The sequence below is a fragment of the Microcaecilia unicolor genome, chromosome 2 (genome assembly GCF_901765095.1).
Source record: "Microcaecilia unicolor chromosome 2, aMicUni1.1, whole genome shotgun sequence".
NCBI classification, from domain to species: Eukaryota; Metazoa; Chordata; class Amphibia; order Gymnophiona; family Siphonopidae; genus Microcaecilia; species Microcaecilia unicolor.
Window position 1 is genome coordinate 476,710,198 of NC_044032.1, and position 26,991 is coordinate 476,737,188.

A 26,991-nucleotide genomic window follows, 5' to 3' on the forward strand; every position below is an offset into this window, starting at 1 on the left:
TACTCTCCATATCACTCCCTTAGAGAGTGTATTTGTCCCTAGCTCTTTTGAATTCAGATACTATTTTTGTCTCTACCACTTCCACCGCGAGGCCGTTTCATGATTTTCACTGCCCTTTCCGTGAAAAAGTATTTCCTCAGGTTACTTCTGAGTCTATCCCCTTTCGCCTTCATCCTATGCCAGAGCTTCCTTTCAGTTGAAAGAGACTCGCCACCTTTGCATTTATGCAGTGAAGGTATTTAAATGTCTCTATCATATCTCCCCTGTCCCACCTTTCTTCCAAAATATACATATTGAAATCTTTCGGTGAATCATTGTGAAATAATATGCTCTCTTTTATTCTTTTCCATAATATTTAGTTTCAAGCATTGCAGAGCCTCTGTTTTTATAAACAGAAATCTGTTCTTGGGGTTGGGGTCTGTCTGATGATTGTGACATGGATACAATGTATTTAGATTTTCAGAAAGCTGTTAACAAATCCTTCATGAGAGACTCCCGAGGAATTAAAAAGCCATCGGATAGGAGGCAATGCCCTGTTGTGGATTGGGACCTAGTTAAAAGAGAAAACTGAAAATAGGGTTAAATGACCAATTCTCTCACCGGAGGAAGGTGGATAGTGAAGTGCCCCAGGGATTTGTGCTGGGACTGATGCTGATTAACATATTTATAAATGATCTGAGAATGGGAACCACAACCAAAGTGATAACATTTGCAGATGAGACAAAATTATTCAGAGTTGTTAAATTACATGCAGACTGAGAAATTGCAGGAGGACTTTGGAAGACTGGGCATCCAAATGGCAGATTAAATTTAATTTGGACAAGTGCAGAGTGATGCACATTGGGAAGAATACCCCAAAATTATAGCTATTTGATGCTAGGTCCACATTAGGAGTTACCACCCAGGAAAAAGATCATGGACAATGCATTGAATCGTCTGCGCAGTGTGTGACAGTAGCCAAAAAAGCAAACAGAATGTTAGGAATTATGATGAAAGAAATAGAGAATAAAACAAAGAATATCATAATGCATCTGTATTGTTCCATGGTTAGACTGCACCTTGAGTATTGTATGCAATTCTTGCCACTGTATCTTGAAAAAGGTACAACAGAATCAGAAAAAGTTCAGAGAAGGGTGACCAAAATGATTAAGGGTATGAAAGGGGAGGGAAAGGGAAATGGGACTTAATATACCGCCTTTCTGAAGTTTTTGCAACTACATTCAAAGCAGTTTACATATATTCAGGTACTTATTTTGTACCAGGGGCAATGGAGGGTTAAGTGACTTATCCAGAGTCACAAGGAGCTGCAGTGGGAATCGAACTCAGTTCCCCAGGATCAAAGTCCACTGCACTAACCACTAGGCTACTCCTCCTTATATGTGGAAAGGCTAAAGAGGTTAGGGCTCTTCACCTTGGAGAAGATAGCTGAGGGAAATATGATAGAGGTCTGTAAACTCCTGAATGAAGTGGAACAGATAAATGTAAATCATTTGTTTACTTTTTTAAATAGTACAGACTAGAGGACATTATATGAAGTTACATAGTAATACATTTAAAACAAATGTGTCACAGTCTTTTTTTGTGTGTGAGTTCTGTGGTAGTTCCTTAGGGTTTTGTGGGGGGTTTTTTTTACATATTTTCTAGTTTTTTTTTTTTTTTCATGTTAGCTTAATGTGGGCTGCCTATTAGACCTTGAGCTCCCAGCTGAGGAATTTTTGTCACCATGTTATCAGTGCAAGTCTACCACTACAGGACTGAGGCACTGCTTTGGAGGCAGGCGTCATCCCAGACAGCAGCAAAGGGGGATCGCTGTCACCCCTGGGTAGGCTCCGGGAGGTCTGAGGGGGACAAGATTTTGCTGTCAGGATTGGCCTTCCATGTTGGAGGATGGGCTTTGGTTGTCAGGGAAAGGGGGGCAGGATTCTGTGCTTAGAGGAGGAGATCAAATCACATTTCAAAAGTTCAAAATAGCCTTAAAACTTGGCTTTTTAAGGAAGCTTTTCACCTTGACTGTTAACGTAGAATTTGCCTGTGCTTGAAACATCACTCTCCCCTTCCCATCTTTCCTTTAAATATTATCTAGCCTTGCTCTCCCCTCTGTCTACCATTACTGTTATACTGTTTGTTGGTTGCATGTGCACTCTTATATCAAATAATTGTAGTTCTTTTCTTTCTTTTATTTGTATTTGAATTTGTAAACCGCCCAGTTCTGCTTGTCAGCTTGGATGGTATAGTAAGTTTTAATAAGCATAAACATTTCTTATTCTGCTTTTGTAACCCAATCCATGTTTTGTTTTTAGCTCAAAGGGCTTCTGCACACCAAGAAAAGCCTTAAGGGCTAATAACAATTGGTCATGTAAATGAGGAAAGGGAACCCTTTTGCATATTCTGTTTTTCTGTGTTAATCTGATACTATATTAGAAGGGAGTCTGGCATTGTACTGTGGATATATTATAAGTTAATGTGCTTTCTATATATGCCCTTGATATTTGTCATTCATTTCAGACACAATTTCAGAACAAATATCATGTAAAGCTGTTAGCTTTTTTTAATTTCTGTAGGTTTAAAATTGATAGTAAATAATTGGAAGAATAATGCAGAATTAAATGTGAATTTCTGGTGGAACTACATCAAGTTTAAAGCTTTGAAAAGGTGGTAGTGGATCATCAGGGAACATTACAATTGGCCCTGTATCGTTGGTCCCTTGTTCCGAATTATGTCGCATAGCCTGTTCCTAATGTTTGATAACAAAAAGTTTTAATGCGCTACAAAATTCTGATAAATCATCAGTATGTCTGATGAGGGAATACTATTCCATAAGAAAGCCACATATAGGCATATTCAAGCCTAAAAAAGTTGGTACAGAAGAGAGAAAAATATCTCTCATTTTGCAAATGTAAGGACCGATTAGGTATATAAACTGTCAATTTTTTCATAAGAAATACATAGGGGGCTAGATTCTGTATAAGGCACCTAAAAAAATCTGTGCGGTAAACATTTTTGCCTAAGCGTATTCTATAAGTGGTGCCTAGATTTAGGCGTGGTATATAGAAAACAGTTGATATCCTAGCCTAAAACTATGCGTCTCCATTTACAGCAACAAAAGTGTGACATAAATCCCTGCGCACAGGTTTACATACAGTGGGCCATATTCTATAACTGCGTGCGTAAATTTTGTAATGTCCATGAAACGCCTGTTTCCCCGTACCTAACCACACCCCTTTTGAATTTAAGCACAGTTCATTGCAGAATATGCTTAGTGAGTTGTGCGCATAAATTCTAATTATTGCCAATTAGTGCTTATTATTGCTTGTTAAGTGCAGTTATCAATGCAGATTAGCTTGTTAAGCCAATTAAGTTACACGTGTTATTATGAAATATGCTTAGATTTTGGCGTGGAACTCTAGGCACGCTATATAGAATCCGGAGAGGGTGACTGACTATACACTTATTCTGCACCTGGACTTGCTTGCTACACACACTGTAACTTAGATCAGTTCATTATTATATATATATTCAGAAAATCATTAAAGACTCATCTATTCGGAAAGGCATACCCGACTGACCCAACTTAAATGCCTCAACTCTGCAACACTTCACTACCAAAGGTCGTATTGGACATTATCAAACCCTCCTTACCTTTAATCCCACGTGCCTGAATCTTATCTTCCCTATTCCACCAAACATCTTTTGTACTTGTCCCCTACCGGACTTGGCGAATGCCTTTACGGTACTATGTAAGCCACATTGAGCCTGCAAATAGGTGGGAAATTGTGGGATACAAATGTAACAAATAAATAAATATATAGCCTGATCATAGGTTGCTATCTTTTTTTGTTTGTATTTTGTTTGCTGTTTTCTGGAAATGTTTAATAAAGATAATTAAAAAAAAAAAGTTAAAGTACGGCCTCCCAAACCTATCCTGAAGACCACACAGCCGGTTGATTTTCAGGATATCCACAATGAATACAAATTTATGAACATTGGAGACCCAATTATTTTATACTTATTCATTATGGATATCATAAAAATCTGACTTGCTATGGGATCCCCAAGACAAGTTTGGGAAGCCTTGGCAGTTCAGTAAAAGGGCCTCTTTGTTTATGAAGTAATGATGTGTCTTTCCATATTGATTAGATCAAACATGAAAAAGATAACCTAAGATTTGAATATGGAAAATATTTTAGGAAGGAAAATCAGGGATGTGGGTAGTGTTGATTAAAAAAAAATCAAGAAAGCTTGGATCAAGGACAGAAGACCATTGAAATAAGGACTTGAGAGTGGGATTACATTGAGAGTGCGATGGACCTTTTGATCCTTGTCTAATGTCATATGCTTTGAAAATGGTAGGGAAAGGATTGAAAGGTTGCAGTATTGAAAACACCCCATGCGTCACTCCCTTGAGGGCAGAGATAAGGAAGGAGGTAATAAGGACAAAATGAGGGCATCTAAAGGAGGCAGAGCTGCCATTGAAGGATGGGGGAGGGGAGGGGGACTGGATCTTCATGTTGCAGGGGGAAGACTGATAAAACCAAAGAAAGCATAGCCTGCAGGTGTGCTTTGGGGCTAGAATTTTGGTGCCCTTTCCCCTATTTCTGCCATGGACCCCCAGAATGTGTAACACAGGCCCTGGCAACCATATGATACTTCACATTATGGGGTAACAGGTTGGCACCAGCAAAATACAATGCCACAGAAACCAAACAAATTGTTACCAATAAGTTAGTGGCAGCCAGGTACTGTTCAGCAAGGCTGTGCGGGACCGAACAGGTCAAATGTGTTCAGACAGTAGCTTTTCTGGTTTTGGTAGCTACCATAAAGTTTGAATTTAAGACATTGGAATTTGGGACTAGGTCTTAGATTACCTAGAAAGGTATATAGAGGAAAAAAAACTTGCTGGAAAAAGAGTGAGATCCTCCAAGCCTCTCCAGCTGGCACCTGGGATATATCCTTACAGTACAAAAAGAAATAATTGGGCAGATTAAATGGGTTAGTGGTCAAACTTCATTCCGCTATTGTGTTACTAAGTTACATATCATATTGTACAATATGCCTAGTCATGTCATGAGATGCTGATTTAATTTTGGGCAGAAAAGTGCAAAACACCTTGAAGTCACTTTTGGAATGACATATCTTTTGTCAAAGTATTTAATATCCTGCAAGTTCAAGAATAAAAGAAATCCACAGTGGAAAAAGTATGGTGGGAATTTTACCAAGAAGTGCTTTCTTGGAAGACGAGATGTATTACTAATCATATCAATGGGTGAATCATACAACACATTTTCAGAGATCAAAAACAGAGGTACTTTCTGAGCATAAGTGCCAATTCCCGCATTGTGCCTCAATAGACCTTTTTCTCACTGTGGTGTATTTTTTGCTGCATGTTTCTTCAGACTGCCATTCTGGCAGGGTTTTTTTGTTTGTTTGGTTTGGATTGGATTTTATTCCCACTAAAACTATATCCTGAAGGCCATCAAAACCTGACAGGTAAGGCTATTGTCTGATCTTAAACAAGTCTGAGACTATTGACTTGAACATGACAAAGACTAAAAACCATGAGCTGCACCAACTACTGGAGACTCAGAGATATGCAAGAAGATATCAACCCTAGGCCTTGAAACCTTGATAACAGGCCCCATTAATAAGACAGATCTCATTCACCATTCTTGCACCAAGAAACGGGCTCTTGAGTGTTCAGGCACAGAGCTGAGGGGATGTGGTTCCAAGGACTTGTCAGAGAAGAAGATCTGTTGATGCCATTTCTCTTTGAATGTCTTCAAGAGTTGGGGGTTCTGGAATGTACTCATATGCACTAAGCAATGTATGGAGAAAGATCTGCCTCCTTCCAATGCATATGCTGCAATGATTTCTAGAGGTTCAGCTTCCAGTTTCCCTTAAAATACTCTGAGAAAGATCTTTCTACTGAGTACCACCATGTTTCTGTCTCTGCAGTATTTAAGGAAGTGTCACGGAGGCACAATAGATGCAGTAGCTCAGCACGTCAAGTGCAGAGAATGGAGTGCTCTTTAGCTCAACCACTCTTGGGATGTCAAGCAACACACCACCTGCTGCCTCATCTGTTGTGCATGCATCTTCACCCATCATCAAGCACTGAGTTCACCAAATCATAATCATACTATCTCTAAGAATAAAGCTTCTCCAGACTGTCATTGACACTCAGCTCAGGGTTCTAACAGTTGACCTTTGGCACCAAAGGATATATGATTTGTTGAATGACACAACTTTGAGAGCTTCTACAGGTTTTGAGAATAACTCCAAGCCATCATGAGGATTCCTTTATAGGTCAAAAGAGATGAATTATAAGGAGAAATGTGTTGTGTGATTCGCCACCACTGTTGATATTACCCATTAGTGGGGCTGGTGATTCTCTTGTTTCCAGAGAACACTTATTGCAGGAAAACAATGTCACTCAACTTTGCTGATTGAAGAACTGAGCAATGTGAAGAATGCCAAAAGCAATTTTTTTGCACTGGAACAAATGAAGTTTGAATTTAAGATTTATATGTTCCTATGTCTTAGAGGTCAATTTTCAGTGGGCCAAATATTCAGAAATGCTGAGCTCCTAAATTTGTGCCAAAATTCATCTTAATTTAGGATCTTAAAAGTTATGTTCATAAATTTAGACCTGCCATTCGTTTGCCTAGATTTATGAGCCTACTACTGAAAATCAGTGCAAAGCTCCTAAATTCTTTAACCCGCCCTAAATCTGCTCTGTTGCCACACACTTCTTTATGTTTCTAAATTTAAGAGTTCAGTGAAAATTTGAGTAAAAATGTATGCACTCAGCCCTGGTGAATTTTCAGAGTCCTATCTGTGTTAAATCCTAAGTTTTAAACTTCAATATTCTTTTATATGGAGGAAAAAGCCTCAACAGACTCTTAGTACTGAGTAAATTGATCCTAGGTGACGCTATACTGAGAGTAATTAGGAATTTTCAGAGAGGCCAATTTATAAGCACAACTCTCAAAGGTGCCCTTTTACTAAAGCTTACTAAAGCTTAGCACGTGCTAAGCTTTAGTAAAAGGACCCCAACGTTAGGAGCATAAATCCTTTGAATATTGGTCCCAATGGAGTCTAGGCATCTAGATACCTAGGGTAGAAAATTGTTTCTTGAGACATTGGCTTAATATAGTTACATTGTTTCACAGTTGGGCTATATTTAATAACTGAGAAAATGGCACACCAGAATTCTTGCTTAGATTTGAGAGGGAAAATACATGCAGATATTAAATTTTCAAATGTACGCACATATTGTTTGGCACATAATTGGCCCACAGATTTAACAAGTGCAAGGTATGTGGACACCTTTTTTTACTCGCCTGGAAGCTACTTTTGTTAAACAGAAATTACTAGGCTGGACATCTGGACCAGGTCATACCACTAAGTAGTTTACCAGGTACAAAAGTACTCATGTATCTTACACCTAGGCAGCTTACTGAAAATTGCTCCTTTGGTACAAGAAAAGTACTCTGACTTGTTGTTTTGTAGTTTTGTTAATCAAATGAACTACAACAAGATTTTTTTTCTTGCAGAACAGCTCTTTGAAATGGTAATATACTTTAGATATTTTTTTAAATAACATAGTTTCTTTTGTGATGTACAGATACTGTGGCTCAGGTAACTGATACCATTCAAGCAACACAACTGCAAACTCCAGCTGATGAACCCAAGCATCAGGATGCAGATACTGAATTGCTTTCATCATTGGACAGTGCTTTGGATTTAGATGATCCTGATATGTACTGCAAACTCTGTTCTGCTCCCTTTAACAGCCCACTAATGGCCCAACAGCACTATAGTGGGAAAAAGCACCAAAGAAACATGGCACGTAGGAAGATGATGGAAGAAATGGGAGATGAAGCGGTGCCTGAAGACTCAAGTGGTAAGTAACTGGGTTTACTGTAATCCAATAATGAGCAAATCTGTTTAATTCATAGATAATCGGTTTGGTTCTATATATCAAAAGACAGCCTATTTAATGGCATTCGTAAGGATGTTTAGTCCCAGGGTCAAGCCAAACACAGCGAGGGTGACAAAAGAAGGAGCAGCAGACGATGTCCAAAGAACAGTTGGTTTTATTATAATATCCAAGACTCGACACGAGTCGTGTTTCAGCCTAAAAAGGCCTTCTTTAGGAGTCTGATAAAGTGGCAACTACCAGATACCCCATGTAGCAGACAGGATTGGGAGAGCAGCCACTGTGATCCTTGGGGGAGGAACGGTTGTTCTTTGGGCATCGTCTGCTGCTCCTTCTTTTATCACCCTCCATGTGTTTGGCTTGTTTGCGTGATTGCAAGGGTTACTGTTCTTCTGTTTGTTTGCTTAGTCCCAGGGTGAAACATTCAGACCTCTGGCACCTTTATGTCTTCTCAAATAAATATCTTTTGTTGAACAATTCTTTATAATAACAAATTCTCGTGACAAAATTTGGAAGAGTAGGCTTTTAAGAGTCTTAAGTTGAAAGCTACAATTTCAATAAAAATGTTTTGTATTTTTTTAAAACATTTTTGTCATATCATCCTTAGTATTCTTGCTTTAGTCCAAGACAAGATTCTCTGGTGGCCCTTGAGAATCTGACTGCCTAGATGCTGGAGGGGCAGCTTCTCCAAAAATTCCATCTTCATATCAGCTTATTGGCTTTTAGAACTTCAGTGGTAACTACATTAATGTTTCCGCCCTAGGCCTTAGCTTACCATCTCTGCTATAAGCCCAGGCTCAACTGGTTTAACAAGCCTCAGATCTGTCCTTGTTCCCTCCCCCACACCACAGCAATATGACCAAAACTACAGGTTCAGCCCACAATTTGTAAATTTTAGTCACTTGGGAGAAATTTAATTATGTGATCTGCATCACAAATGCTCTCTGTTGACATGGAAGATGAAATGATCTATGTATGATGCTGCCTCTATGGTCCCTTAATCTTTTTTCTTCCAAGTTCTCACACAGACATGGATTGTGTTCTTTCTAATTTTCTTCACTGCTGCCTCACTATTTTTTTAATTTCTGTGAAACTTTTCCCTGTGTCTTCAGGGCACCATGGTTATCCAAAACTGTTTTTCTTATTTTCCTCTTTATCTTGGTGTTAACCCTTCCACCTCCCTCTTCCCCACAGCTGTCCTGCCATTGGAGATGAATGGACAGCAAAGATATACATCACAGACACACACATAGTCCACTGCTGCTGCTGCTTGGGGCCTGATCATAGGTGCCCCGTATAAGAGGCTTGGGGAGGCTAAGCCTCCCAGCCCAACCGTGACCTTCCCCACCTGCCTCCTCCTCGAATTCAGCCCCGGATCAGCCATTAACAAGATTGTATCTTCTGCTGGTGCCTACCCCCCACTGAGCCCGCTCACTTCTTTTCTTACCGGCTCTGCCGGAACCTCCCCCTGTAACTTCCTGCACCGTATGTTCCGGCAGCAGAGCCTCGGGCTGTGACTGTGAGCCTGAGTGTTGCAGCATGCGGCTCTTTTCAGTCAGTCACAAACCGAGCCAGGGAGGGAGGTGGAGGATCGAGCAAGCTGGTAAGTGTTGGAGGGGGGAGGAGCGGGAGGAGTATTTGGGTCTCATTTGCTTTGCTTTGCTGAACAGGAGAGGGTGGTTGTAAACGAGAGTCCTAGGAGGAGATTTAGCAATGCATTAACACATGGTACTGCTTGGTCACCCGATTATGAAAATATATAGATGCTTCATTCAGCAATTCTTAAGACTTTTTTTGTGAAATAGGAAATAATGGTGACTGGTGAGGGAGGAGAATCAGAGGGGTGATGATGCAGTGGATGATGAAGGGAGGAGAGAAAGATGGGGAGAGATGTTGGATGGTGGTGTGGGGCAAGACAGTGGGGCAGTGTTGGATTGGGGCAGAGAGAGAGGTTTTATAACTTAAAATAAAAATAAATATTTTGTTTCATGCAGATCTCTTTTGTTTGAACATAACTAAATGGGCTATAAGCCCCTAATGCAGTCCTTTGGTTTTCTTATATTTTATTCTTGTGATGACTTATACTGTGCCAAAATTGAAAACTCTTATCTCTAACTGGTCATTAATAAAAGGAGCTCATTGTGAACACCATCCACCCTAAAAGGTTGTTTTGTGGCTGTACATGAGGAATTGTGATATTATGATCCCTTGTTTCAAATTGTTGACGGTCTGTGTTTTCCATATGGGTGGTATATTAAGGTCTGCCCAGTGTAATATTTACAGTGCTGCCTTTTCATGCATAATGTTTTTGCTCTTTGAGTCCTCGGAGTTAGTGCTGTTATGGTACAGTAAGGTTCTGAGTGTGTTTTTGCACGTTTGTGCATAATGTTTGTGGTTGAGGGATTATGTGTTGGCCTTATTGAAATGGATGGATATAGCAGTGTTTAATAATTGATAACATTTTTTAATAGTATACATTGGTTAATATATGCTTTGAACAACCACTTTATTCTTTGACATGTGGTACATATCTAATATCTAAATTTAATAAAAGGTATTAATTGTGACTATTTTACTTTTTTTTCTGAGTGTTGTCTAATTATGGATGTAAGCCCCATCCCTGGCACCACCCCTAACCCTGCCCCCTTTAGCCTCCCCAAGCCGTTGAGCCACCGACCGCCTATGGGCCTGATTATAGTGTCCCAAATTACACCCATTGCATAAAGATATCACCTACAGCCAGAAGGTTCCAAGCCTTCAAGATGGAAGCCCTAATGTTCCCCTCAGCTAAGGCCTTGTTTTCTCCACAATCTTCAAGGTTAGGAAGATAGACTGTAAGGATCACTCAGACCACACAAGCCTCAAAAGTGAGTCCTTTCATGCAAGGTAGTAAACCACAGCACTCACTGCCTCAGAACATGAATCCAGCTGTTCCAATTTGGTGCTGATGCTGGCAGTTGAGGAATCAGGAATTTCATGAACCAAAAAAAAATAAAAAAAACTAAATCCACATGTGAACAGTTACAAAGACAAACCAACAAATTACTGTCCCAAACTTGCACTGTTAACAAACCCCAAAACACCAGAGCTGCTAAGTTACCTAGTTCTATGGGGAAGATTTAGAGCCAGTCATAGATTTCTAATATCCCCATCTTGATGAATTATAAGACCTGCAACACTGGCTTCAATGGGCAGGATCCGAAACTATGAATACCACACTGTTATGGGATATAAGTTCAAAACCAGGACTAGCCAATGTTTTCTTTTCCAGAAATGGGCAATGTGGCAGCTCAGAAACACCTTTGTTATGGCTGACCTCAAGTTTGTATTAAAAATGCGGCAACTAATTTTTGATTAAATAGCTGATGTCAAGCGGACACTAAAATTAGTTGTATTTCAGTCTTGTGATCTTGAAATCCACCAATAACAGTGAAAAAAAGATGAGCCATAGGCTGATACATATATCATTCCTGTAGGTTAATGAAAGGGAGACCAATTGATGCTGAATTGTACCCAGTAGTTCCAAACTTCTCCAATAAAAAATGTCCACATTTACATATGATTATAACATAAAAATAGCCATACTGGTCAGACTAATGGTCCGTTGAGCCTAGTATCCTGCTTCCAGCAGTGGCCAATCCAAGTCACAAGTACCTGGCAGAAACCCAAATAGTATCAACATTCCATGCTACCAAACCCAGGGCAAGCAGTGCCTCTTCCCCCATGTCTGTCTCAGTAGCGGACTATGGACCTTTCCTCCAAAAACTTGTCCAAACCTTTCCTCCAAAAACTTGTCCACACCTTTAAGTTCCAGTAATTTGTATTAATTTTGAAAAGTACAATAGAAAACAGAGTAATCAATCAATGAACAACACAACTGCCTCGCCTAACGACAGTAAATAGAGTCCTGTATACCACTGTTGTTGAATAGAGAACAACTACCACATGAGTATATCAGTACACACAAGTATAGAAACAAAATGCTAATAGTAAGTTAGTAACAAAATGTTGTTAAGGAATTCCAAATTCTACCGTGTTTGTTTATGTACTTATTTTGACATTTATACCCCATATTATGGTGCTGGGCAGACTTACACGGTCTGTGCCCTGAAAAGGACAGGTACAAATCTAGGTAAGGTATACACAAAAAGTAGCATATATGAGTTTATCTTGTAGGGCAGACTGGATGGACATGCAGGTCTTTTTCTGCCGTCATTTACTATGTTACTATGTATATTCGTTCAATGTGACTAACAGTAAATAAACAGAAAAGGTTTACTAAGCCATAAACAAAATATCAGATATAGACCATTGATGGCCAGTTGCAATCTGAGATACTCCATCAATGGATAGAAACCTCTCAAAGAGGAAAGTTTTCATTTTTTTTGCGAAATATCATGTAATCAGGCTGACCCTTGTTTGCCATTGGCAGTGAATTCCACCACTTAGCACCCTGGTATCTAAAGTCAGCAAAGTGAAGCAATCTGGAAAATGAAGTCTAAGGTAGTCCCTAGAACCAGAGGTTATATTGTGTAGGGGAATAGTTCTAATTATTTGTAGCATTTATACCCCGTTGTTTCCCGCTCGATAGCAGGTTCAGTGCGGCTTACAATGTATGGATTGCAAAGTATGACAGAGATAACACAGTTGAGTAGAGTAAGACAAGAGGAAGAGATGTGGGGGGAGGATTGAGGTATTGTTAATGTTAGTGGTGTGGATTGGGTTCGTAAATTAAGTCGGGTCGTTTGGATAGGCTTGTTTGAAGAGGTAAATTTTCAACAACTTTCGGAAGGGTAGGTGTTCGCTGGTTGTTCAGATGGATCTTGGTATGGCGTTCCAGAGTTGGCTGCCTATAATGGAGAAGTTGGATGCGTAGTAGGTTTTGTATTTGAGACCTTTGCAATTAGGAAGGTGAAGATTGAGATATGTTTGAGAAGATTTGGACCTATTCCTGGCTGGGAGGTCGATCAGATTGGTCATGTAATTTGGAGATTCTCCGTGGAGGATCTTGTGGATCAGTGTGTGGACTTTGAAGTTTATTCGTTCTTTGATAGGGAGCCAATGGAGTCTTTCACGGAGTGGTGTTGCGCTTTTGAATCGTGATTTACCAAAAATGAGTCTGGCTGCCGTGTTTTGGGCGGTTTGGAGTTTTTTCAGGATTTGGGCTTTGCAACCAATGAAGATGCTGTTGCAATAGTCAGCGTGGGTGAGTACTGTGGATTGTACCAGATTACGGAAAGTTTTTAGGGGGCGGAATGGTTTCACTCTTTTCAGTACCCACATCATGATGAACATCTTCTTCGTCATGGCTTTTGCATGAGTTTCTAGAGTTAGGTGGTTGTCTAACGTTACTCCTAGAATTTTTAGATTGTCGGATATTGGGATTGTAACGTCAGGGGTGATTAGGGTGGTTGGGAGTAGAGTGGAGTGTTGTGATGAGAGGATTAAACATTGAGTTTTTTCTTTATTCATTTTCATCTTGAAAGCGTTAGCCCAGGAGGCTAAGATGTTCATGCCAGTGATTATTTTATCAGAGATTTCTGCAAGGTTGGATTGGAAAGGGATTAATATGGTGACGTCATCTGCGTAGATGAAGGGGTTTAGACCAGACTTGGACAGGGATTTAGCCAGAGGAATCATCATAAGATTGAAAAGGATCGTGGATAGAGGCGATCCTTGGGGAACTCCGCATTTTGATGACCACGCAGACAATACTGATGTGGTTGATTTGACTTGATAGGATCTGGTGGTGATGAAACTTTTTATCCATTTAATGATGTTTCTGGTTTACCATGTCAAATGCACTGGGTAGGTCAAACTGCAGAAGAAGTATGTTGTTGCCCATTGAAATTTCCTGCTTGAACTTGGATATCATCGCAAGGTCCCGTTCCTCCTGCATACTGCTTCTTTGGATTTTGTAGCACTCCTCACATTAAAGCTTAACTGCCAGGCAATAAGCTCACCCTTCTAATTTTTGTAGATCACTTTTCATGCTTTCCTGCTGAAGCATCCACTCTCTTTCTAATCTTTGTGTTAGTTTTCTTTCTAACTGTTCGGCAACTGCTCACCAAAATATTGAATAGAATGTGCCCCAGGACAGATCACTGAGGCACTCCACTACCCCCCCCCCCCTTTCTTTATTCTAAACAAATTCTGGGGTGCTTTTACTAAGGTGAGCTGAAAAATGGCCTGCGCTAGTATAGGCGTGTGTTTTGGACACGCAGCAAAGTAAAAATTGGCGCTTGTCCATTTTGGGTCTCAGACCTTACCGCCACCCATACATACACTGCCAATTACCGCCCGGTTAGCATAATGCATTGTTTTGCACATAAGTTAATTTATGGAAGTTAGACTAAACATCCTTAGCCTCACTAAAGAGGATATAATGCATAAATGAAGGAATGCAATTAAGGGAGAGATTTAAGTGATTTTAAATTTGTTTTACTTTAATTTTTACATAACAATGAATTGCAACAGGAGTAGACTTAGATTTTTAAATCATTTGTCAGTTATAAATCACAACAGTATTTTAACAAATTGCAACAGTTGGTGAAATATGTGCTGCCGCCACATTTAAACTTGCCAAACTAGTGCCATATAAATGAAAATTATATGAAAAAGAGACACTAACAAGCAGATAATCAGTGCATCAGTAGTCTACAATAGTCACCTTAAGGTGCTTGATGAAGTTGGTGTTTGAAGTAATATTGCCACTGATCTCACATTGTACAAACAATTTACAGTTCACTTTTCAATCTCGGTTTCTCATAAAATTCCCTCACTACTAAACTATTCATTCTGGCATATCTAAACAGTAACTGATTCGTAAATCAACAGCAAACACTAGTTGTGCCATAACACAAAAGAAAAAAAATGTTCCCAATGCAGTTTCTCATTTTATCCAGTCACAGACTAGTGCTTCCTTTCTATCCATCCAATCACAATACAGTTCCTCATTTTATCCAGTCACAGACTAGTGCTTCCTTTCTATCCATCCATCACAATACAGTTCCTCATTTTATCCAGTCACAATGCTTCCTTCCTATCTATCAAATCACAGTGCTCGTTCTCATTTTATCCAGACACAATGCTTCCTTCCTATCCATCCAGTCCCAGTGCTGTTTCTCATTTAACCAGTCACAATGCTTCCTTCCTATCCATCCAATCACAGTACAGTTTCTCATTTTATCCAGTCACAATGCAGCTTCTCATTTTATCCAATCACTTGCCCCAGAACCAAAGGTATTATATCACAAGAGAACTGTACTAGCTGGGGTGTTAGTAAGTCAGTAAGCAAGCAGTACAGAAGAACTTAAAAACACAACTGAGATTTTTTTCTGTTAACTACTTAAAATGTAGTTAAACTACTTAGTAATTAACTACTCAGCAACTACCAACTATTTTTGAGTTGTTAAACTATTTGAATTAACTACTGAAAAGAAGTTTAACTATGTAGTTAACTGCTGCCCAGCATTGCTTATTGGTCTCAATGCTACAGTTTAGCATGGTGATGGCAACTTTGTGTTGTGAGGATGCTGTGCAATACTGGGGATAGGAAGGCTCTTGAAGATTAAGGGAAAAATGGATGGAGCAAAGTATAGACTGATCCTGGAGGGAAACCTATTCCAGTCAGCACAAATGGAGTGCCTCAGCAGGAAGAAAGTAAACATCCTCAAGTGGCCCAGACAAAGCCCAGACCTGAATTCAGTAGAAAATCTATGACCTGATCTGGTCATTGTGGTTGTCCATATGCTGATGATATTCTGATTCCAGTTATATCAGATTTTCCCACATTACAAACTTATATCTCTGATTATATTGCTTTGATTCACTCTTACTGGAGATGAGCAGATCTCAAAACAAGTAGAACTAGGATGGTGACTGGTAACTCCTCCAATTATTCTGACTTTAGTGGAGATAAATTATTGGAATCATTACTAAAAGAAAGGATAATGGGGTGTATTGATTCTAGGATCTAAGGCCTCGTTTCACCAGAAAAAGACTGATCATATTTGGAATAATTTCTTTGATTGGGTGACCAAGTAGATTGGAATGGATTCTGGATATGATGTACTTTGATTTCAGTAAGGCTTTTGATACTGTTACAAACAGGAATCTGATAAATAAGATATGTAGGTGGAGTCTGTGGTGGTAAACCAGTTTAGAAACTTGTTGTATGACAAGTAGGAGAGTATAATGAGAATTTTTTTTTCCATGGAGTAATGCCATTTGTCAGTGGAGTGTTTCAGAGATCAGTCCTGGGTTCTATTCTATTCATTATTTTCATAAATATATGATATTACAGACCTGCAACAGGGTGGGAACTCTTGATGAAAGTGATCTGACAAGGCTTAAGGGTGTTCAAGAATTTACCAACTAAAATTTGGTGGGAAACTATATAGTCTGACATTTGGGATACAAAACTCCAAAAGGTACTGATGTGTACCAAACAGGAGAAAGCTCTTGAGGTGAGCATATCTGATTATCTCAAGGTTATAAAACACTATGATAAAGCAGTAACAAGAACCAGAAGTACCTGAAGATTGGAGAGTGGCCAATGCAATGCCAATTTTAAAAAGGGTTCCAGTAGTGATCCAGGAAATTACAGACCGGTAAGCCTGACGTTGGTGCCATGTAAAATAGTGAAAACAATTATAAAGAATGAAATTATGGACAACATAGATAAACATGGTTTAATGGGACAGAGTCAGCATGGATTCAGCCAAGAGAAGTCTTGCCTCACTAATTTGTTTTATTTTTTTGAGGTGTGAATAAATGTCAATAAAAGTGAGCCAGAAGATGTAGTGTATCTTGATTTTCAGAAAGCTTTTGACAAAGTTCCTCATGAGAGACTCCTGAGAAAATTAAAAAGTCATGGGATAGGAAGAAATGTTCTGTTGTGGATTAGGAATTGGTTATTGGCCAGAAGACAGAAGGTAGGGTTAAATGGCCATTTTTCTCAGTGGAGGAGGGTAAATAGTGGAGTGCCACAGGGATCTGTACTGAGACTGGTGCTATTTAACATATTTATAAATGATCTGGAAATCAGAATGACAAGTGAGGTGATTAAATTTGCAGATGACACAAAACTATTCAAGATTGTTAAAACACATTCAGACTGTGAAAAATTGCAGGAAGACCTTAGGAAACTGGAAGACTGGACATTCAAATGGCAGATGAAATTTATTGTAGACAAATGGAAAGTGATGCACATTGGGAAGAATAACCCAAATCATAGTTGCCTGATGTTATGGTCCACCTTGAGGGTCAGCATCCAAGAAAAAGATCTGGGTGTCGTTGTATACAGTACACTGAACGTTTCTGCTCAGTGTGTGGCGGCGGTCAAAAAAGCAAACAGGGTGCTAGGAATTACTAAGAAAAGAATACTAAATAAGACCAAGAATACTATAAAGCCTCTGTATCACGCCATGGTGCAACCTCACCTTGAGTATTGTGTTCAGTTTTGGTCACCATATCTCAAACAAGATATAGCAGAATTAGAAAAGGTTCAATGAAAAGCGACCAAAATGATAAAGGGGATGGAACTCCTCTCATATGAGGAAAGGCTAAAGAGGTTAGGGCTCTTCAACTTGGATAAGAGGCGAATGAAAGGAGATAAGATTGAGGTCTACAAAATCCTGAGTGGTATAGAAGGAGTAGAAGTAAATCGACTGTTTACTCTTTCAAAAATGTGCAAAGAGTAGTTGGACACTCATTGAAGTTACATGGAAATACTTTTAAAACAAATAGGAGGAAATATTTTTTCACTCAATGAATAGTTAAGCTCTGGAATTCATTGGCAGAGGATGTGGTAATGGTGGTTAGCGTATCAGGGTTTTAAAAAGGGTTGGACAAGTTCCTGGAGGAAAATGCCATAGTCTGCTATTGAGACAGACATTGGGAAGCCGCTGCTTCCCCTGGGATTGATAGTATGGAATATTGCTAGTATTTGGGTTTCTGCCAGGTAGTTGTGACTTGGATTGACCACTGTTGGAAACAGGATACTGGGTAGATGGTCTGACCCAGTATGGCTATTCTTATGTTCTTATGTAATACCTGAATGTAAAAGTATTAGCAACAGAAACAAGAGGTGATAACTTTGTAGTAATCATTGGTGAGAGCTTATTTGACATATATATATACAGTTCTGGAGTTCTTGCCTAAAAAAGAATGTAGACAGCAGAGAAGTAATTCTGATGACTACCAGAATAGTGTAAAGCCTTGCCTGTACATGCTATGAATGAGATATTTTAAAAAGTATTTTCTAGAGATGAGGGAGAAGAGGATGATAAAAAAAACATATTATACCACAAGCTGTAAATAATGTACAAGAAGGAAGCATTTTTCATCTTGTTTTTTATTTGCAGTTTTTGCACATTACATTCCAAAAAAAATCAGAAAAGCAAATGGTATTAACACTAACAAGCCCAGATTAATGAGACACATGCCAAGTTTGTGTAAGTAACGAAGAAAAGAATAAAGGGACAAGAAAACTCAATCCCCATCTACCTAATGCTAATCATACTATTACGTACATTTTTCTCTTGCTCAGCCAAGAGACTCTCCAACTGTGCAGGATCCAGAAAGATAAAGAGATAGATATCCAAAGCAATTTAAACAGCCGAGAGAGGCTCCTGGCCACTTAAATTGCTTGTGTAAAGCTATCCAGGGATATTCAGTTTCACCTAACCAGTTAGTGCCACTGAATATCCCCACTAAACGGCCATCCCCTAACCGGCTAGGTTAGGGGCAGGCCATCAGCGGAGTGGCAACTTGGCCGGCTAGCAGTGATATTCAGTCTGCTAACCAGCTAAGTAACCGCATAAAGGGATCCTTTTACTAAGCCTCAGGAAAAAGGGCCCTGTGCTAGTGGCATAGGCCCTTTTTAGCGCAGCAGATAAAAAAGCCCCCAGACACACATGGCTGTGCGATAAGAGAACTCTTACCGCATGGCCATGTGGTGGGGAGCCCTCACCGTCACCCATTGAAGTGGCGATAAGGGCTCCCGCTCTAACCCACCGGTAACCAGGAAATGTGCGGTGAAGCCTGATTACTGCCAGGTTATCACTGCGCAAGCTATTTCTGGGGGTTTTCTTTTTCCCTCGGAAATGGCGTACTCTCAGGACGAGACTACCACTGGTGGATGCGTTGGGCTAGCGGTAGTCCTGGAAGAGCGAGTGGTAAGCCCACATTGGGTTTACCACCGCTCTAAAAGGGCCCCAAAGTTAGGATAGAAAAAAATTCTATCCTAACTTTACATGGCCAGTTAATTGGACACTGGTCTGAATATGGGCTCCAGCACTGAATATCTGTGATTATTTCTTCCTATGGCTGGAAGCAGCTTGTTAGCCACTTACCATTGCAGGCTGAAAATAGGGCCCATAATCTTTATCCTGAAAAGAAACAGCATTTATGGGGAAACTTAAAAAAAAAAAAATAGCCCCTAATGAAACTACCTTAGGGAGTCTTTTACAAAAGCGCGTTAGTGTCTTTGTCATACGCTAAACACTAGAGACGCCCATAGGGATATATGGGTGTCTCTAGCATTTAGTATGTGCTAAAAAAGCTAGCACACCTTTGTGAAAGACCCCTTAGATTTTAACTACAAAAATACCTTCCTGCAAAACTGGATGGCTCTTGACATATTATGAAACATTTGAACAAAAGCTCTACAAAAAAAATAGCATCCTTCTTCTTAAAATATGCTTTCATAATTAACATCTTTATGTCTTCAGGTACCAAAGGTACACATCAAGTTAATCTGGTGGAGATATTGTCCTGTGAATCTTCCAGAAAATCTGTCAAATTCAAACTACCCTGGGGCTTCAAAACATCATAATCTACCCCTTAATCCAATTTCTCTGTGGAATATGGTAACAATTGGTGAAAAAAAACAATTGAGAATTATCAAAAAAAAAAGAATAAATATTTCTGAAACAAGATCTCAGCAGACAATAATCTAGTACAAGGAATATTCAAAATCCAACGATTCTTAGCGCTTGACCTATTCTCCTGAGTTTCAAGCTTATAATAAATAATTAAGAGTCCTTAAAGCCTGTATTGATGTCTCTTGTTGATCTAGGGCAGTCAATCGTTGATCCATTTGACCTATATTTGAGTCTACATTGAGTGGAGGAGTAGCCTAATGGTTAGTGCAGCGGACTTTGATCCTGACACCTGAGTTCTATTCCCACTGCAGCTCCTTGTGACCTTGGGCAAGTCACTTAACTCTCCATTGCCCCAGGTACAAAAAAAAAAACTTAGGTTATGAGCCCTCTAGGGGCAGAGAAAGTACCTGCAAATAATATGTACAGCACTGCGTACGTCTAGTAGCACTATAGAAATGATTATTAATAGTAGTACATTGCCCAATTTAGTAACAGTCCCTGAAGAAAAGTTACATAGCTGAGAGACAGACCCCCTACAGAGAAGATTCTAATCTAGTAATTACATTCCATATGTCCGATAAGGATACAGGTTTATCATCAACAGAATCTGGCCTTGAGGGCTGCATTGCACAGTTAGGAGCATTGGAAAAGGTCCAAAAGATAATTCTTTCAGTTTTGGTGTTGGAGACTCCATATGAGGCATCAGACAAATTATTTAAAGAAGTAGGTAAAGGAGGTGGTGTTTGTTCAGCAGAGCTCAGAGACGCTCCATCCTCTACAGGAGAGGAGGACGCGGTAGGGGAAGCAGATGTTAAACGTGATTATGCATCAGCCCTTTAGTGGCTGATGAAGCAGGGAGAGGATCCTTGGTCTTTGCTTTGTTCTTACCCATGAAATAATAAAACAGCTCACCTTAAAGCAGCAGAACTAGAGATGACAGCAATCCAAAACTCGGTTCCCACCTGTCACTCCAAACTACTGCAAAGGGACTCCCAAGGGGCTTTACATGAACCTTTAGCCATGCCTGGGAATAGCAGTGCTGCATCAGCAAATGAGAAGAGGGAGGGTTAGTAATGAGGGGAAAGAAGGAGACAGACTGATTCATAGGGAATGGCTGGAGGGGGAGAGAGACTGGTAGACTGATGTGGACCTGCTGGAGGGAAGAGGATGAGATGGGGGAAGAGACAAAGACAGGTGGAGTAGAGAAACAAAGAGGGCTAGTAGGGACAGGCTTGGCACTGAGGGGGAGGGTGTTTTGGGAAGTGGTGGGGGTGAACTTGGGGGTCTGTGAACATTTTGGAGGTTTATAAGGGGTCCATACAATCAAAAAGGTTAAGAAGAAGTAGTCACAGTGTGAGTCTCTAAGGGGGTAGACTGAGGAGCAAGGTTAGAAAATATTTCTTCCCGTTAAGGGCGGTGGATACATAGAAGAGATTCCAAGTGAAGGTATTGGAGTCCAAAAAACCCCCACAGAATTCAAGATTGCAAGGAATAAACATAGACAATCCTTAGTTGTACAGTAGGTAAACATAAAGCTAGAGGTTTGGGGGAGAGGGCTCTGCAGTACTACCAGAGAAATGGAAAATGAACAGACTCTGAGAGTTCTTACAATCATTCTCCGAGGACAAGCAGGCTGAATATGCGACGGCCCAAGAGACCAGAACAAAAACTTCTAAAGCAAAAAGGAAGTCTCTAGAACGCTCCGTCGCACAGGCCGAACGCACCACGCATGCGCGAACGGCTTCCTGCCTGCGACACGAGCGTGCCCTCACTCAGTTTAATAAAAAGCAAAAAAATAGAACTGGAACAACTCCAACGGGGAGGAGGGAGAGTTTGTGAGAATATTCAGCCTGCTGTCCTCGGAGAATACCTGCTACAGGTATGTATCTTCATTTTATCTACCACCAAATTCTTTGTTTCTATATTTGTTACACCATTTTATACCTACATTACCTGTTTTGATACATGTATCTTTTGTTAAACTTTGCTTATTGTATTGCTTTATAAATGCATTAGGAAAGTATGTCTTTTATCTCTTTTCTTCAACAGTTGGTGTTGGTACCTACATATGCCCTGTTTGCAATATCACCCTCACATCTATAGAAATGTACCAGTCCCACATGCAAGGAAACAAGCATCAGATTAAGTAAGTGTTCAGATGTCATTTCTCAAAATTACTAATCTGGACAGTGGATGATTCATAATTCAATAAAACTTAGTACATGTGTACAGGATACTTATTGGACAAATTGGTAGAAGCTTTTCAGCTCTAAACAAGCTTGTGTCACCATCTGGGAGAGAAGAAAATTATTCACCAGCTGTTTGCTTCTTCACTGGGATGCTCTTCTGACTAAGGAACCCTTTTACAAAAGCACGGTGGGCCTACTGTCAGCTTACCGCATGGCGATTCAGCTGTACCCCCAGCGGTAGCTGTCTCCCACCGTGCACCATTTCTGGTGCTAGAAAATAGTTTTGTATTTTCTAGCACAGGGAGGGAGATGAACGGAGAGATGCCAGGAGAGGGGTGCAGCAGTTGAAGTTCCAGCGAAAGGGAGAGAGAGAGACTTGGAGGAGGAAACTGACAGGCAGTCCCGCCAGCAGTAAGATGCCGCTTCCTAAAGATTGCCACCTCAGTTGATCTCCTTATAGGGTCACCCCTGCATGTGTGAATTTTTTCTTCTGAGATTACAACCCTAGTGTTAACATTTGGTTGTAGAGAGGCAGGGTGAGAGAAGGGTGAAACAGTAGGTATGGTAAAGGCACTTGGAGCGGGGTATAGATAGGGCAAGGGAGGGGCATGGAACAGGGCAGGTGGGTTTCAAAACATTGGCAACCCTACCTGCTGAGTTCACCCTAGATACTCTTTGGCTTGCTAGCTGATTTAAGGAAACTTTTGCTACCTGTAAATTTTGTCTTTAGTAAAATATGTCTTTTTGGGAACCTTGACAGCTCTTTGGAGATCTCTGATGTTGCCTCTCCATATTGGTGAGTTACAGTAATGGGGGGATTTTAAAGTACTCTGCCCATATACCTGGATCTTTTCTTAGTTAATTAATATTTTTCTTTTATTTTCTTCTATGTTATGAGAATTGGAATTCCTAATTGTAGTGTACTTGAACTGAATAGTTTCTGGTTATTTCCATTAATTATTACTAGGTTTCCTATGATAGCATTGTGCTTATTTGAATCAGTTTTTCTGATTTGTCTTTATTTGAAATTTTATAAATACATTTTTTTAATGTTTAAAAAAATGTTATCAACAAGGGATGGGGCTAGGCGGGGGCAGGAAGGCCCCACTGACCTGGTCTGCACAGGGCCCCACAATTGCCAAGACCAGTTTCCTAGCTTTTGTTAGCTTATCCAGATATTATTGAATGTGTTCCTCTTTCTGTGATCTCTTCTAGTTTATTAATGCTAACCTTTTTTCCCCTTACCTTTCAAATGCTTCTATCTAAAGCTATAGTGTCTTCTTTGTCCTTCTGCTTTTATTTACTTTCCTAAGAAAGAGGTTTGTTGCTCTTACCATCTCCTTTCATTTTTACCCCTCTGCTTTTCTAGTTCCTCTAAATATTCCCATTAGCTAAAACTTCATGAGGTTCTCCCATCAAGTTAGTTTTCCAGAAGTCTAGGACCCCTGCTTTTGAATGACCCATCGCTGCCTATCCTTTAATTATGAACCACACCATCCAGTGATTACTGGATCCTAGATGATCATCAACTATATCATCAGAAACATTCTCCCAATTCATGAGCACCAGGTCCAGTATAACTCCTTGCCGTGTGGTTGCCAAAACAGTTCTCCCTGTAGAAAATCCAGAACTCTCTACTTCTAGATGACATTGCAGCTAAAATGTTCCAGTCAACATCCAGCACGTCAAACATGCCTAGCAATATTATTTCCCCTTTCATTGCAATTTTGTGAATGTCTTCAATGAAATTTATATCAATTTCTTCTCCCTGTGAAGGAGCTCTGTATATCACAGCAATAAAAAAAATATGGTCAGTTCCCTAACACACTGCCTCTACCTTACCTTATAAGCCCTCAAGTTCTGTTGCTCTAATGCCAAGAGCATTTAAAAGGATGCTACCCGTTCCACGCGCAGGGCTCAAGAGACAGGCAGAGCTCCGGAGTCTCAATGCGTGGATGAGATGATGGTGCAGAGAGGAGGGTTTTAGATTTGTTAGGAACTGGGCAACATTCTGGGGAAGGAGGAGCCTATTCCGAAAGGATGGGCTCCACCTTAACCAGGATGGGACCAGGCTGCTGGCATCGGCATTTAAAAAGGAGATAGAGCACCTTTTAAACTAGAAACGGGGGGAAAGCTGACAGTCACTCAAAAACGAATGGTTCGGGATAAGGTATCTTTCAAAGATATCACCAAAACAGGGAAGATAGGGTTCTCCGAGGACAAGCAGGCTGCTTGTTCTCACGACTGGGTTGACGTCCACAGCAGCCCCCACCAACCGGAACAAACCTTTGCGGGCAGTCCCGCACGCAGGGCACGCCCACCGCGCATGCGCGGCCGTCTTCCCGCCCGTGCGCGACCGTTCCCGCTCAGTCTTTTCTTTTCCGCGCTGGAGAGAGCCGTGTTCGTCTCTCTCTCTGTCAGCCCCGGAAACCGGATCGTGCCTTCGACGCGAGTTTTTTCTTCGTTGTTTTTCTTTGATTGTTTTCTTTTGTTCTTTAAAAAAAAAAAAGAAAAGAAAAAACCTTGTTTTCCCCTTGTACTTTTAGCGGGGGCGCCTCGTTGCGGCCTTGTGCCGCACGGTCGATTTATTTTCGAGGTGTGATTTTTACCGCCACCATCGACGACTTTGACTTCGCCGACACGATTTTTCCGTCGATGTCCTCGAAGGTCCTGAGTGGATTTAAGAAGTGTGGTCAGTGCGGCCAGCATATCTCGCAGACCGACACTCACGCTTGGTGCCTCCAGTGCCTCGGGCCGGAGCACGATACCAAGACGTGCACCTTGTGTCTCGGTTTACGGAAACGGACACAGGTGGCGAGGCAAGTTCTTCGGGACCGTCTTTTCGGAACTTGCGCCGGCCCCTCGACGTCGACTTCGACGGCATCGGTATCGACGGCCGGATCTTCGGTACTGGTACCGATGTCCACGAAATCGGCACCGACCCCAGGAGCACAGGTCCCGTCAGCCCGCCAGTCTTCCGGAGATGGCAGGGGTGAGCGGCCGCGCAGGCAATCGGCCCCGGTCACTCCCTCTACCCAGGGCCCTCGGGACCGAACCCTGTCGGACCCGATCCCTCGAGGCCGAGGGGGATCTACCTCCTCCTCTTCGGTACCGCCGAGCGCCGATGACGGGCACCGGAAAAAGGCTAAAAAGCACCGTCATCGGTCGCCCACGGCGCATGTGGCTACCGGCTCCAGAGATGACTCGACGCCGAGGAAGCAGCAGCGCCGGGAGGAGCGTTCCTCCTCGGTGGTAGAGGTATCGCTACATCAGGGCACCAGCACTTCGGTGCCGTCTCCTGGACCCGAGCAGATTCCGGCACCTCTACCGGCCCCCTCGCCTTTCCCGACAGTGGGCCTTGACGAGTGCCTTCAAGCCATCCTTCCGGGGATCCTGGAAGGGCTGATGCGCCAGACTGTGCCGGCGCCGGGGGTGCTTGCGCCGGCGTGCTCTAGCCCGGTGCCGAGGCCTTCAACGCCGCTTGCGGTGCCGGTCTCGACCGCCACGCAGGTGGAGTCCCTGTCGACGTCGATGGAGGGAGCTTCATCCCCGCCGGCGCGGGAGTCCACCGCTCGACGACGCCACAGAGGCCTCGGTGCCTCGAAGTCGAGCCGGGCCCAGTTGAGGTCTGAGCTACAGGAGCTCATGTCCGACACCGAGGAAGAGGCCTCGTGGGGGGAGGAGGAGGACCCCAGATATTTCTCCTCAGAGGAGTCTGTGGGCCTTCCCTCCGACCCCACTCCTTCACCGAAGAGAAAGCTCTCGCTACCTGAGAGCCTCTCCTTTGCCTCCTTCATCAGGGATATGTCTATCTGCATTCCCTTCCCCGTGGTCTCTGTGGATGAGCCGAGGGCCGAGATGCTCGAGGTCCTCGACTATCCATCACCACCTAGAGAGTCCTCCACGGTACCGTTGCACAATGTCCTCAAAGAGACACTGCTTCGGAACTGGCTGAGACCTTTATCTAACCCCACCATCCCCAAGAAAGCGGAGTCCCAATACAGGATCCACTCAGACCCAGAGTTAATGCGGCCTCAATTGCCTCATGACTCGGCGGTCGTGGACTCTGCTCTCAAGAGGGCACGGCGTTCGAGGGATACTGCCTCGGCGCCCCCGGGGCAGGGGTCTCGCACTCTGGACTCGTTTGGGAGGAAGGCCTACCAATCTTCAATGCTCGTGACCCGCATCCAATCCTACCAGCTCTACACGAGCATACACATGCAAAATAATGTGAAGTAACTGGCGGACCTGGTTGACAAGCTCCCCCCGGAGCAGTCCAGGCCGTTTCAGGAGGTGGTCAGGCAGCTGAAGGCGTGCAGAAAGTTCCTGTCCAGGGGTATATATGACACCTGTGATGTGGCATCTCGAGCTGCGGCCCAAGGTATAGTGATGCGCAGGCTCTCATGGCTGCGTGCCTCTGACCTGGACAACCGCACCCAGCAGCGGCTGGCTGATGTCCCTTGCCGGGGGGATAATATTTTTGGCGAGAAGGTCGAGCAGTTGGTGGACCAACTACACCAGCGGGAAACCGCCCTCGACAAGCTCTCCCACCGGGCGCCTTCAGCATCCACCTCAGCAGGTGGACGTTTTTCCCGGGCCAGGCAGGCTGCGCCCTACGCCTACAACAAGCGTAGGTACACCCAGCCAGCCCAAAGGCCTCATCAGGCACAGGGACAGTCCCAGCACGCTCGTTCCCGTCAACAGCGTCCGCCTAAGCAGCCCCCGGCGCCTCCACAGCAAAAACCGGGGACGGGTTTTTGACTGGATCCACGGGAACATAGCCGCCATCAAAGTGTCCGTGCCGGATGATCTGCCAGTTGGGGGGAGGTTAAAACTTTTTCACCAAAGGTGGCCTCTAATAACCTCCGACCAGTGGGTTCTCCAAATAGTGCGGTGCGGATACGCCCTGAATTTGGCCTCCCCTCCTCCAAATTGCCCTCCGGGAGCCCAATCCTTCAGCTCCCATCACAAGCAG

The 26,991-nt window shown here is 42.1% G+C and overlaps 1 protein-coding gene across 1 annotated transcript in view; it reads left to right on the top strand.

Annotated features, from left to right (window-relative positions):
- Positions 1-26,991, top strand: part of KRCC1 (lysine rich coiled-coil 1) — a 123,260-nt gene that overhangs the window by 84,515 nt on the left and 11,754 nt on the right. Inside the window, exons 5-6 of the mRNA XM_030191043.1 lie at positions 7,625-7,903; positions 21,877-21,973. Of these exons, the coding sequence (XP_030046903.1) occupies positions 7,625-7,903; positions 21,877-21,973 (376 nt within the window). The remainder of the gene's footprint in view (positions 1-7,624; positions 7,904-21,876; positions 21,974-26,991) is intronic.